This window comes from Phaethon lepturus, unplaced genomic scaffold (assembly GCF_000687285.1).
Source record: "Phaethon lepturus isolate BGI_N335 unplaced genomic scaffold, ASM68728v1 scaffold1158, whole genome shotgun sequence".
NCBI classification, from domain to species: Eukaryota; Metazoa; Chordata; class Aves; order Phaethontiformes; family Phaethontidae; genus Phaethon; species Phaethon lepturus.
In genome coordinates this window covers 19,234-34,042 of record NW_010558048.1, presented here as the reverse complement: position 1 = coordinate 34,042, position 14,809 = coordinate 19,234, and the positions used below count along the sequence as shown (strand labels likewise).

The 14,809-nt window shown below is 35.8% G+C and overlaps 1 protein-coding gene across 1 annotated transcript in view; it reads right to left on the bottom strand.

Annotated features, from left to right (window-relative positions):
- Window positions 1-934: 934 nt before the first annotated feature.
- NHLRC2 (NHL repeat containing 2) overlaps window positions 935-14,809 on the bottom strand; it is a 31,097-nt gene continuing 17,222 nt past the window's right edge. The window contains 6 exon segments of the mRNA XM_010292918.1: window positions 935-1,200; window positions 4,055-4,280; window positions 5,405-5,614; window positions 6,635-6,757; window positions 7,222-7,453; window positions 7,932-8,031. Coding sequence (XP_010291220.1) covers window positions 935-1,200; window positions 4,055-4,280; window positions 5,405-5,614; window positions 6,635-6,757; window positions 7,222-7,453; window positions 7,932-8,031 — 1,157 coding nt within the window.

Genomic DNA, 14,809 nt, shown 5'->3' with positions numbered 1-14,809 from the left:
AACAGTAACTTGAAAAGACTCTGAATCAGACTTCAAGACTATAATATTCTTCTTAATATTATGTATTTGCAAGAATGAAGTCTTCAGACAAGTCTTTCCAGAGAAGTCATGAAAGCAGGAAAGTGATTCACCCTGTTTGAAATGGTGGACATTTAATTTTTGCAGTTTAGATATTCAACTATAATCTACCACTTACTAGAAAATATAAATTGGTATGTATCAGAAAAACTCCAGCATGGTTTTGTGGTTTTTTTTCTTTATATATACAGATTAGAGAGGCACATTCTTTGTTAGAAATCAGCAAGAAATTCTTCTGTAGGAACTTGAACACTTCCTTTCACAGAAATTTTTCCATGAAACTATGCTCTTCATATAAGGCGGTCATATCTAGTTAGCAAAACACTCAGTTTGCAAAATTAGAGCTGCACCTAGTTTAAGATGTATTTTCAAAATACATGTGTCAAATTCCATTACAAAAAAAATAAGCAAGATGCTTCTTTTACATTGTTTTGACATTCTATTAAAATTTAATAAGGGCACAAGAGGAATTTGTTAACTGTTAGTCCAAAATTATCTAGCTATTCTAATACAGTGCAAAGAACTTCTTATAGTAACATCACAAAATAACACCAGCTGTTTCAAAAGCACTCTAAAAATTGTTGTTCATTGCTCAGAATGGCATACACCCAATGTATTCACAATTGGCAACAGAGTCTAGAGTATTACAATATTATTGCTGCTACTGCAGTGAAAAAAAAATGAGGTTGCGATGATAAATTTTCACGTTAAGCAGAAGGGAACTCTACTTCATTTTACCAAGTATATTATTTCTTAGCTTTGTCATAAGCTCCAGGAAAATGAACAATGGAGACAAGTTTTTCTCCTACAGAAACGGTGGATAGTACAATAAAGTATGAAATTAGCTGGCTCTGGGTTAGTTGGTTAAAAACATGTGTATCAGTTCAACTTGAGTCAAGCTGCCTTGGTTTGTACTAGCTATCTGTAACGGCTGACTGAATGAAATTCCTTTCATCATACAGGCACCGCTACCTTTGCTACAATAGTAGAGGCACGCTTTGACAGCCAGGATAACTTCAGCAGACAGACAGCTCCTCGGTAACTGAAAGGGAATGACAGTTTGACAGGAAACATCCTTTATTTCTCCAGCCAGACACTGTCCTTGAAGCAACCAGGTATTATCTGTAAAAGAAGAACAAGTTTTATCATTAGCATATTTAGCACCATGCCTGAAACCTACAGAAAACACTAATTTTACCTATAGGGCAACATGGAGTTTCTTTCCATGTGCAACATTAGGGGAAATTTCCTTCTTGATTTTTCCAGTCATAAAAAAAAAAAAAAAAAAATGTAATTTACAAATGCTTCTTTAGCAGTCATTTAAAGACGGAGAGATCCATAGCTTTGCTTCAGAACTACAGGTATACATACGGTTCATCTTATTTAGATGCAATGGATCTCCAATTTGTCCTATACGCTCTTAAGAGGATGTTAAAATTTATTCTGAGATGTGCAAGCAAAACTCCTTAAATTAATGGTCTGCTACACATTTGTATCAGAGGTCTAATACTCCAGGTAAGATACATCCCATAAATGCATAAAACTGCAGGTAAATCATGGTATTTCCAAACAGAAGTGTTGGCTTTACAAGTGGGTTGCTGCAATTTAGCAATGTTCAGGCTGACTGTTAGAAGAGAACTTGAGTTTCACATTTATTTAAATATTTAAGAGTATATGAACGGAAAAAATGAACTGCACAATAAATGTACCTAGCTCATTGCACTGTACTCTGTATTTTACTGTAAGTGAGATGGATGGAGTGCTCTTTTTGGCATTTTTCAGAAAATAGCTAAAAGTTGGCTCTAGAATTTATGAGCTTGAAATGACTTGTTGAGATAAGGTTGCTTACATTCTCCAGTTTTATGAACCCTTGAAGCTATCACATACATCTTTACTTCAACAATATTTGGAGATTCTGTAGGCCAAAAAGTGTGCCGACTCTCCTGGAAAGAGTCTATTTGTACTCCGTAAGCACAAACTGGGATGAGAAACTACTTTAAATCATAAGGCATATAAACACATTGCAGTGCCTGTGCAGTATTTGTTGACTGTTTTTAAAATAAATCAATTTAATTAAGCTACCACATGGACACTTTGAAAGCTGGCCAACAAAAGACGAGTCAAAAGATGAGATGTTTACTTTCAGTTCACTTTATCTCCAAGCAGGCATAACTGTTAAGAAATATTTATCACTGTAAAAGCCAATATGGCATGGAAATTCAGCCAGAGAACAATTACTAAAAATTAGTATAATTTTAAAATCTAGCAGCATTTCTAAAAATAAGTGTTTTCCAATGCAGTGCAACAACTGATTGAACATGACTGAAATATAATGTTCTCTCTATTGCTTTCAAAAATCTATTAAAGGTGCAAATGATGCAATTTCAACATCAAAAACTTGACACAGAAACTAAAGAAAATTACATTCCAGGCTCTTTTTGTTTTTAAATCTGTTCAGCAACTCATTAAACAGTTAGTGAAGCTTTCCTCTGCTCTATACTGGCTTAGTTGGTACTTGCGCACTTCTTCTGTGAGGTAACAGTTCTTTGAACATCACTTACTTTAGGGTGCCTAGAGTTTAACAGAAAGCGTGTTTATGTAAGTTCAGAAATTTGTCAGAGAGTCTGAATGCTAAGTGTCCTCCATTCACCTTCAAGAACACTAGTTCACTGTTTTACTTAGGCACACAGTACCTACTACAGGATCCTTTTTAGAAGTATTGACATTCCAGTGAGATAAAAAAATTTCTCCTAGAGCATATATGTCTTAAAACTTAAAGCAAATGAGTCACATCTGAGTAACTCAATAACCAGGCAAAACTGTTTCAATACACAAAGAACATGAAAAAATATGTGATATTTTGTATATTGGCTTTCATGTAGTACTTCCAAAGTCACGGATAGATTCTCCCTTTTGGGTACAGCTAGACCACTGGAAAGCAGTGTCTCTGAACACTCACTAATGGTCAGCCTGTGCAAGAAGGTGTTTCAGATAACCTTCCTATTTTTGTACTGAAGAGAATTTTAGGGAACACTCACACAGTCCATTCTACCAGTCATAATATGGGCATACTAATAGCCATTATAAGGATGGCAATGATGGCTAGAATTAAACCACTCCAGCTGTTCATCATGTGAACATGTTCATGTGCTCTTTTCGCATACTTAAGAGTTGAGAGGGATTAATTTAGGCTTAGGAAACTGCTGTAACATGAAATAGTATTTCCTTTATTCCAACAACAAAACAAACAAACAAACAAACAAATACCATTTCACAGTAACTAAGTTACAGAGTGACTGAAAGAGTTGTCTAAGGTCACACAGCAAGTCAGCAAAAGAACTTGCAAGAAAGGCCAATTATTTCTGCTGCCTTGACATACCATAATTTATCTCTTACTTAAGAAAGTGTGCCTTGTAACAGAAATACTCAAACAAAAGTATGCAAATATGAATTATAACAAAGTAGGTTCAAAGTGGTTAGGTATAAATGTACCTCTAATACTTTTTGGAAGAGACAAAAGCCAAAAAAGGAATCTCTTTCAGGATTATGCTCCAGCTTCACAGCGAGCTTTCTCCCAGAAACAGATAGTAGGGCTGGGACAAGCTGTTCATAGAACAGTGGAGAAGGCAATCATCTGAGAAAAAGCTCGACTGTTCTGGGATCAGTACCTTTGCAAGCCCTCACTGGCAGCTTGTTCCAAGAAAGTTTAAAAAAAAAAAAAAAAAAGCAGCATGTATTAATTCAAGCAAAAAGCAGCCTACCAGGTGTGGGTTTTTTAATCTTCCCACTCCAGCTGTTAAATGTGTCAACCCTAAATAACAAGTACTGCATCACAAGGTCAAATGGGAACAGAGGACTGGAAGGAACATTTTGATTCATAAGACTGAGAGCCCTTGTATAGCTGGCATGTTATAATATAATCCACTTATATCTTACCTACTCCTGTTCAACTGATAAAATACCACACATACTTTACCTTCTGCTGTGATAAACCAGGAATTGGGTGCTTCTTCATTCAGTTTTGAATCTGGTGGCAGACTCAACTTCAATAAAAACTGAATTGTCTGGCCAGGAGCTACAGTTAGTGAAGGAAGTTGAATGTTTGGTGCAGATTTAGGCAGTTTTGGAAGGTTGGTTATTTTATCCTTTTGCACAGGCAGGTTATCTGGAACATCGCATCCTTCTGGATTCAGGATAGGCAACTATCAGTAGAAATCAAACAAATATTTCTTTTTATTTGTACTGAAAGCAAATAGGCTTTCACAATACAATTACAATTTCAAAGCTGACATGGACTAGGAAAACTAACACATGATAATATGGCTATTGGACTAAAACTTTCTGACAGTGCAACAATACCACAATGACAAAGAAAAAGGGAAGGACAAAATGATCTTTTAAAATGAAAAAGGTAAAACTGATTAATCCAAATTAAAATAATATTTACTATTAAAATCGTACAACCTCAAACTACTTTAGATTATCCACTACTTAGAGTATCCTTTAATTTAAAATTTTAACAGTTGCCGTTATTTTCACTTTAAATAAAATGTATAGGTATTTTCTTCTAATTTGGTGGTGAATTGCATGCTTCAGTAATAAAACCCAAGGTTTTAACTGTGCAGATTGCACAGTACATGATAATTTCCCAGAGAAGCCCCCAACATGTTATACGATATAAAAATTTAAACACACACTAAGACTGTATACTATTAAATGCAGGAAACATACAAGAAGACAGTTGGACCGTTATGTCATATATATATATATATATATGGGACATTAAGACATAGTGCCATTGTAAGATTGACAGGAGCATGAATTTGTTTTGCATTCATGTTTATAAGCAAAGGCAGCAATGCTCAATTATGACAGTGGTTTTGATTTGACAACTTGGAAGCCCACTGTGTATCCTGCTTTAAGTCACTGACCTCCCCAAATCATCTCTTGCGGCTTAATTACAGGACTTGGTAATCTATTTCAACTTCACTTGTTACAAAGGGAGTTGCAAGTGCTTATGAAATGCTTTTCATACTGAAAAACTGGGCTGTATTTTTTAGTAACTCATGTTTCTATATTATTCTTTTCTAGAGGATTTTCACTTTCTGTTTTCATTCCAAAGTTGTGTTTCCAAAGACCAAGGCTTTCAACAACTGTGCTAACAGGCAATGTTTGTTTGCCAGATCATCACAAAACATTCTGTGAATATAGCTACTGTACCCAAAAAGTTTATTAGCTATATGATTTTTATAGCACTTGCCAAGGTCTGTAATAGTAATTTCTATCAAGAAACACCAGTATCAGCCTGTTTAGTAAGGTTACTTGCCATGGAAAGAATTTTTGTTTCCAAATCCAGCACTTTAATCTGATGATTATTTGTGTCTGCAACATACATCAAGCGGCCATTTTCTTCAACACACAAACCTCCCGGTTCATTAAAAGTTGACTGTGTAAAGCTGGAACCAATAACATTGCTTGCTTCACCTGTGCCTGCCAGGGTAGCACAGTTCTTCATCTTGGGGTCTACAACCTTAATCTAAGATAAACGAAGACACACAAAAAATCTCTGAAAAAAACCCACCAGGATGTAGAAGTTCTGCATTATTTTATGCCCCACATTTTCAGATGCCAGCACTACCTTTGAGTACCTTAGCTACCAAGTGTGTATCCTAGAAGCTAAATTATACTTTACCAAATGGACTTCATTCTGTGTTCTCATTCATAATTTCTAAGACACCTACCCCTCTGGTATAAAAGTATGCTGAATGGCTTGTTTTTCTAATGTTTGTTGCCTTTCTGGAAACGTTAGCAATATGTTAAGAGCATAACAAAACTGGCAAACTAACTTCTATACCATTTTTTCCCTAAAAATAGACAAGTGGGTTTTTTTCCTTAAAGTAATAGCAAGAAAGTTTATGATGTTTTATAAAATACCCAAACCAAAATTTCATTTGCCACATAAATTTCAATAAGCATTTAGTGTTTTACACTTCATTCTTCAAATTAAAACAAATTACTTCTCTTTCAATGAATTTAATCAATGTACAGTTAACAACCTTCTAGACGTGAAAGCTTATACAATGTCACATAAGAACAGTCATGGAAAACAACCTCTCTTATCTCAGGGTTCCATGGAGGCAACGTAAAACACTTCTCAAAACTTGGGCGGTTTTTTTAAGGTAAACTCAAGTAGTCTTGTTCTCCCAGTTTTATCAAACCTGTAGTATTCCTAACTAAGCACTCCTAGCTCTTTTGCTCTAGTTAAGCATCTTTGGGAAGATATAAGGAAAGCGTCTTTAGTCTGAACTGTATCTTGGCACTTTATATTCACCTTCCCCTAGGGACCATCATATCAACACTGCAGCATGTGACAGCAAAACAATGGTAAAGAGAAGGACCCGTATGGGAAGGAAGGAAAGAAAAAGACCCCACAAAGGAACTTGTATAATTTCCTCAGCTTAACCATATGAAGCACAATCTTTGTATGTTCCTAAGATAATCCTTTGTAGTAGTAAAAATTGCACAGCCTGTATATAACAAGCTACTATATGCTTACCTTATGATTATAGGAGTCTGCCACATAAAGTAATTTTCTTTTCTTGTCCCATGTTACCCCTAAGGGATGCTGCAGCTTTGCATTTATGCCCGCTCCATCCACATCACCAAAGGCAAACAAATTCTGAAACAGTATTTCATTAAATTAATACATTTGATTATTCAATGTTGACATGAATTTAAATGATTGTAATTAATGGAAATTCACTGGCTTAAAAAAAAAAACCTAAAAAAATCAAGACAACGTCAAAACAAGGATACTGAAAACTGGGAAGGGTGGATGCAAACCATGGAAATGGAAACTCTCACATTTACATTATCAGTATGAATCCAGCTGGCTTTAATGACCAAACAACGCTGAATAAAGTTGGCTATTTTAAAAGTAAGTGAAGTAATTTGTTATCTGAGGAGCAACATTCTGCACTACAACCTGAGTGTCACAACAGGCACACATTTGCATTCCAAGCAGTGAAGTTAAGAAACTGATGGCCACGGAAACTCATTTACCCTCTCACCCCAAAAGTGGTTCCTCCAGGTCAGGCTTGAGGAATATTAGTAGGGCAGTGTGGGGAAGTTTGAAGTGATTACCAATGGATCTCTCTCTCCTCCTACAAGGTGCTTCACTGCTCCGTCTTTCAGAGAGATGGTTCGCACAGTGCTGCTCTCGCTATCTGATACAAAAAGGCAGTTCCATGGTTCCTCGGAAGCCAGAGACAGACCTGAAGGCTGTGCAAAGCCTGCCTTGTGCGGGTATGCGTTGTTTCTGTTCTCTTCATTTCCACTCCCAGCGAATCGAAGGCAGATTCCTTTCTTTAAATCACTAAAGGAAAATAGTACCCAAGTCCAAGAATGAGTGTGAAATACTTCAGACATTATGCATAAACAGAAGCTACAGGATAAGCACTTGTGAGTTATAAAACCAACCATACTGCAGCACAAGGAATTATTCAATGCCTTTGTGCTAACTTTTATTCTTTTATTTCACCTCCGTTTATCATTCATCACTAGTTAATTCAGCAAATGCAATGAAAAGTAATATTCAATTATACAAATGTGCCCTACTGAGTTGTAGTTTTATATCAAAAGTAGCATCTTTCATCTAACAGATGTGGGAAAAAGCAGGTGAACTTTAAAGGACACACACCTTTTAAGTCTGAACAGAAGCAGCAAGCTTCAAGCTAAGTACAGCTTGAGAAAAATTACTTTTACTGTAATTTGATTATCTCTCTCTTCAGGGTTTGAAAGCTGTTTATCAAGACAAACAGTAATTTCACATGTCTCTTATTACAGCTGCTTACCTTCTTTTTGGTAGTTTTCCACCTTCCAACATCAGTGCCCATACCTGATGAGTGCCTGCCATTGCTATCCATAAAACATCATCTTCCTGGGTCCCTGAAACTTTTAAAAATGGATGTATAAAAACAGATGAAAAAAAAGAATAATTAGAAACGTTTTATAAAACAAAGAAATCAACAAACCAACCCTGCCATCCCCTTCTACTCCAGCTCACCTTCTGCCATGGGGAAAAAAGCCTCCAACCAAAAAAACAGAGAAAAAGAATAGGAGCGAGAACGTCTTTCATCTACCAAGAACTCTGCTATTTCTCTTCTGGACTCTTCCCAAGGATATAAAAATTGTGTTCTTAATAACCCTACCTGGTAAAGGCAATACTTCAAATGGGATTTGCTTATTGCAACACTTTGTATTGGGTCCATGACTCACCTGGTTTTGGATTCATATGGGCCCACAAATATGTACTTGTCTTTGCTAACCATGGTTTTTGGCGGGTGAGTGGGCTTTTTTTACTAAGCTAGTGACAAAATTAGATATTCAAAAAAACTACTGGCAATTGTATACATGTTTTGAAAAAAATAATAATGGCAGTACCTTTGGTACATTATGTATAGAGTATAAATGCTTTTAAGAGAAGGGTAGCTGATGCTTGGGAGTCAGGTAGATTTACACTCTGGAAAACAACAACTGCTGTTTATTCAAAGATCAGATGTGATGTGGGCAGTTACTAATTTCCCCCTGCACTAACCATCCAGTTTCCAAGTTGTACTCCTTATGCACATGTACATGTGGTATCACAAATGCGTAATCTCAAAGTATAACATGCTATTCACCAATCCAAATCTATAAAATTACATAAAGCTTGCCCAGATAATACTTCATATGTAAAATGATACAACTGGAAAGACAAAAACATGTAAGTGCTCTATAGCTTTAAACATACTGCATTACAGTGTAAGAAAGAATGCATGAAGAGAAGCTGTGAAAAACCATTGAAAAAAAAAACCCAACACAAAACCAAAAGAAATTTACTTAGCCTTTTCTGAAAATCTTATGGAACAGAAAGTTGACATTGAAAAACTGCATTAAAATGGGGACACTATTATCTTTCTAACACTGTACTAGTCTATACACATTGTACACAACTGTCCCACCTAGTCAGAGACAACATTAAAATGTTTTTCTAAATGAACGTATCCAGTATTGGAATAATGATTAGCCAGTCAACAGAAAAACACATTCAAATTGCTCACAGAAACTTCTTCTTCACTTGAACTTATAAAACACTATGCTCCTCATAGCTGTTTACAAGTAATCTAATGGATACCCCCCATTTTGGAGTTTCAAAATAAGAGCAATTATACACAAAATGCTTGCAAGCATTTTAAACCTGAGAAGTTAGTCCAAATCAATCTTCCTAAAATGAAATTACCTCTGTTCCTCCAACTGAGATGCTGCTGTTGTTCTTCTAGCCCTAAACCTCTCTTACATTACACACTGCAAGAGGGGAAAAAAAAAAAAAAAGCATCCTTCTGTCTCCAGAATCAATTTCCTCATAGTGTGAGCCCTCTTCAGAGTAGTACTGGTATGGTTTTAATGTAGTTTATCTTCAGCCTTTTCTGTTTCTTGGATCAAGATGCAAGTTTCCAAGACTGTGATCAAAGGAACTCTGCTGACTCTCTCCTGCACCTCCATGTGGCTCCATGTTTTGATGCAAACTAGAGCTCCAAGAACAAAAGTCAAACTTCCAAAGCACCTAAAACCTTTTCAATTTAGCAGGTAGAGTTGCAAAATGAGTTGGAAAACACACGTTCTATGCGTCACCAGAGATAGTCCCAAAGTACTGGCAATGGCAAAAACACCCCAATAAAAAAAACCCCAAACAAACTACAGTATCAGCTTTAAGTAGAGCTTGTTTCTAAGAGATTTGAATTGAGAAAGTGGCCTATGAATTCATTTCACTACTTTCTATATAGCACGTGTTCAACTTCAGGACTTTGTTTCCATCAGGCATATCCTGCACTTTTCAGATGCTACTATTCAGCATACCCCAGAATGAACAATACTAAAATCACTGGCCAATTCAGAAAGTGAGCTTTTTATCTTGCTATGCTGTGCAGTTCATGCGGAGGGATCTCAAAAAGTGCTTTGTTAATTACTTAATATTCACTTCATCCACCAAAGAAATGAAGGAGTAAGACTAGAACTGAGCACATTAGAAAAATCTATTCCATTCTTCATCTGTTCAATGCTCTAATTCCACCTTGCGACAGCTATACGTTGAAAAATTAAAAAGGTTTCTTACTCTAATTCTGCACACTGAAAGGTGTATCAAGTGTGAGACACAGGGAAAAAAGTATCAATATTAATTTCAAATTCTACTGAATACGTAAGATCAACAGAGAGAAGATCCTTTCTTCAACTTGAGAACAAGATAGGAAAAGTAAGAGCGAGCTCCGTAATTGCCATAAATTTTAATGCAACTTAAATATTTTCCACTGGATGGCAATTAGAACAAAGAGAATGGATGCAAGCATGGAAACAGCACAAGCATACTGAATTGCAGAAAATATGTCAGAACTTTAATTAAAAAAATGGTACAAAACCAGAAAAGTAAAAACCGTGCCTAGAGTTGCACAGCTAAGGTATTTTATCACACAATGGTCCTGACACTACAGAGTTTAATGCTTTATGTTCTGAAACAAAACACAGAAAAACCTCTTCTTTGAGGATAGAATAGTTTGAGGACATGTCACCATAGTCACCCTTGTACTCTTCTTGCAGGAGAAGGGGGCCAGGAAGAACCAGCATGCTAAAATTATGGTAATGTCATCATTATCGTAACTCCTTATCATCCCTGAATGGAAAGAACTATTTTTAAAGAATTTATCATAAAACAACATAAAAGAACAAAGCAATTCTTGTACATTTATTCATTTAAGCACCACATTCCAACCTATCTTGAGCTGTTTTAAAAATACAGTGTAGTTTCTCCTTATTAGGGTATGTACTTTCTTATCTTTAGTGCTGCCTGTATCAAAGCAAAGTATGGCTTGCAAATGTGATATCTTATGTTATAAAGATTCACTAATAATGAACTAGAGCTCTGAATGTACTGGCATTCCATATTATACTTCAGTTCTTGAACAGTAGTTCAAAATAGTTGTTCAACAGTTCTTCAACATACATGTTTCAGTTCTTGAATCTGCTTCTGCTATGTATCTGTGCTTTAAGAATTCACAGTCCTGTTTGTACACATACACAACTTTGAATAGTTCAGTAATACTGCTGACCATTAACTGTGAGTCAATCTGAACGCACAGAAAAAGACTTTATTTTGTAACAGTCAACAGCAGTATTTGTTTGAAGAGATTCCATTCCCAGGACTACCCACACTTCCAGCTTCTCTGTCTGGGGACTGCATGCTTACTTCCAGTCTGGGAATTAAAAGCCTGGGAATCAAAGTTACATTTTGTGGCTGGCACCTCTAACATTTTCTAAAAGGATTTAAGTTCGAAAATATTATTCTTGCCTACTAATTTTGTTTTTAAAAAAAGAAGTAGCAAGGAAGAATTCTGTTTGTATGCTCATCCTTTGCAAAAACACAATAGGCAAAAAGGGCTATACAACACACCTCCTAGTTTACAGATAAACAGGCTGCCTATGTGCGCATGTGAATGCAAGACTCAACTTCACTTAAGTCAGTGGAAGTTTAGCAAATTAAATCCAAATCTGACTGACAGAACAACTAGAGAATTGTTCTTCTTATCTTCAGTGAGAGAGAGATAGCCAAGCCCCAGAGGAATGCTTTAGCACCGTAAGTCTGGACTGTTACAAGTACACATCATCCTTTTCAGAGGAATAAAAATCAATTTTCTTCTTTTTTTCCTGTACTACCTGGCACTCTTTCAGTGTTGCATCATGCGAACAGCATAACCCTTCATGAAACAAAATGCTTCTGGAATTTTCCTCCTTAGTTAACAAACCTGCCCTCTCATTGAGGGAAATCCTTGGACATAGATACCAAGGGGATGTCTTGAGAGAAAAGAATATACCAATGGGAGATAATAGGGAGCTAAAAATTATTACTATAATGAAATATTTTCTCTTTCTTTCACAAGTTTTCCAACTCAGGCCTTCTGACTATAATGGCAGTAAATACTTCAAAAATCCAAAGTAGAAGTGATAGCATTTGTTAACATGAAAGAACTAATTTAGATTATTTAATATTGGAGCACATCACTAGTCTGTATATCTTAACAAAAGGTAAGTCTGTTTATGTATTTTATTCATTCTTATTCAGGCATAGCAAATGCGTACACTTGAGGGTACTTCGGCACCGTAGTCTCCTCTGACCCCAAGATATACATTCCACATTCAAAAGCACTTTCAGCATCAAATGAGAACAGTTAAAAACTGTGTCTCGTTCTGACCTCAGCATGCCTGACAAAGTCTCTGTCAGACTTGTTAAGAATGTTTAATTTTTAGCAGCTCTGCATCTGGAATTTTGCATTAAAACCAGTATCTGATATCTGAAATACTGTTTAGAAATCTCATTTGTAGTTTTAACTTCTTTATCATAAGCATACATTTAATTCACTGAACAAGACTACAGAGTGCAGAACAAAGAGAATGAGAAATCATCATCCCAGGTACAAATATCATAATCTTTTATAGAGGGCAGTTTCAAGTCATGGCCTTCAAAATGTAACTAAGTTTGACATCTGTTAAGATGGTACCTCTGCTAATCCAAATGCTTCTTTTTACTGCAGAAAGTAATCATCATCATTATCCATTCGTCGAGATGTAGAGAAGTCCAGCTTACTAGAAATGTAGTCTGTTAAACTAAATTGTGTGGGATTACTGTTGGATATTCAGTCACAACTCCCATTACATCCTTCTGTTAAGACTTTAGTCTTTGTATGTTTCTGTCAAAGGCATGTTTATACTAAAATACTAACATAAATATCTAATTTCTTGACCTGTTTCTATAGTGAACATGTGAAATATTAATAACTTTTGAGGCTATTACTATTCATCAATACCATAAACTCCTTAAACTGTTAGTTTTTGCTTGGAATGCAGAATCAGGCCATTCAGTTTAACAAGGTTCCTGTAGAAATAGTCTGTTGGGCTGATCACATAAAAAGCTAATATTTCTGAAAGTTTCTCTCTCCTCTCAAATGCTTAAAGGAAAAAAAATAAATGCCAGTTAGAGACAGGAATGAAAGCCACTTAGGGTTGACAGAACCCATACATAAATTATGTAGAACATGTGAAAACCAGTTAAATCTATTTGTCCCTCTCTGTGATTCTGCCACCAGTATGAAGCTGGTTGACCCACTCAGACAATATACAGAGGGAACAATGCGCTTCAGAAGTCCTCTCAAAGCAAGACTGGGTAACGTCCTGCTTTGCTTCAGTCCTTCACTGCAACTTCTTAATGCCATGTTTCTCAAAAGGCTTTTTCTCCTTAAACAGTTCTTACACAGGAATGAAAGCCTATAATAAGTCTTACACTTTACTTCAGCCCTATCTTTAATGAAGTTACTTTTTTTTTTGAAATTTCAAATATTTTAAATAAAAAATAATTACCATTTACAAGTAAATTTAGGATCAAGTTCAAGAAAAGAAGACAGACAGTGCTGTTTTGTGTCAATGATGTCTCTAACATGATTTTCTGTGGAACTGAACTTGTACAAGGGCAGATGCAGGCCAAAGCTGAATGGAGTATCTTTGAGTTTGTACTTTGCATAGGAAACTGCTAAAGAGATGAGACAGCCTTTTGCATTCCAAGTCAATCCACATTGCTACATCACGCAGCCACATTACATATGCAATGTTGTTTAGAGTAATTCAAATTTTGAGTTGTCCAGAAAAACGATTCCTAAATAATCCCTGATGATCACAAAAGTAGCTTTTTTATTTTCAGCTATTACCAAGGAAAATTCCTTTCACAGGACACTGAAGGCTAGAGCTTCAATGCCAGAATGAGACCAGACTAGAAGGAAAAAGAAGTGTGATATGTAGAAAGCATGCTTTCAAGATAAAGGCAGTTCAGACACAAACAGTTCATATATGGTCTAAGTTCACCCAGGAAGTGCTACTTGATTATTGCTGAAGTGATTATTGCTTTATTTATTTGTTTATTTTAAATTAGGGAAGAATCACCATGAGTAATTCAGAAAAAAAAAGTGTTTACTCTGGAATGCAGTGGTACTAAATAATTCTCTAGCAGAAACACAGAGAGAAAAAAATAATCTTACATACTTTTGCCTTTTAAGGGCTATAAAAATTGCACCAGTCTGATAAGGTACTGTACTTTCATTTATATAATATCTATACAAAACCCAAACTGACGTAAAAATTTCCAACTAGTTTACTGAAAGCATGGTCAATACTGTACTTGGGAGTTTCTATAAATAGATTACAATCATGCAATTTAAGACCAGATTTTGGAATGTGAAACACATTATGTGTTTCCAAGTTATGTCACCAAGCACAGGTCATTGTCCTGTTCCTTCCAGCAAGAATGCAGCTATCAAGAACATTTCACAGTCAGATCAACTGTGCATTTTAGTATCACTTGCTTTCAACACCCACTGAATTAAAATAGAAGGGGACAACAGAGAAAGCTAAAAAAGCACACAGTAATTAATAATATATTCTTAAGCTGGCCCTCCCCCTGTATTTCCTGCACATCCTATGTAAATGCAAATTTCAGTCCCAACTTCAACGAAGCCAGAATTGAATCCATGGAATTAATTCAAGAATTTTAAAGGGGGAGGTAAAACACAAGCTCAGTGGCCATAACTAAAGAAATAAAAAATATGACAAGGAAGAATACTGTCTGCCTGAATCCTACCATGTGTTTTGTCTCCAT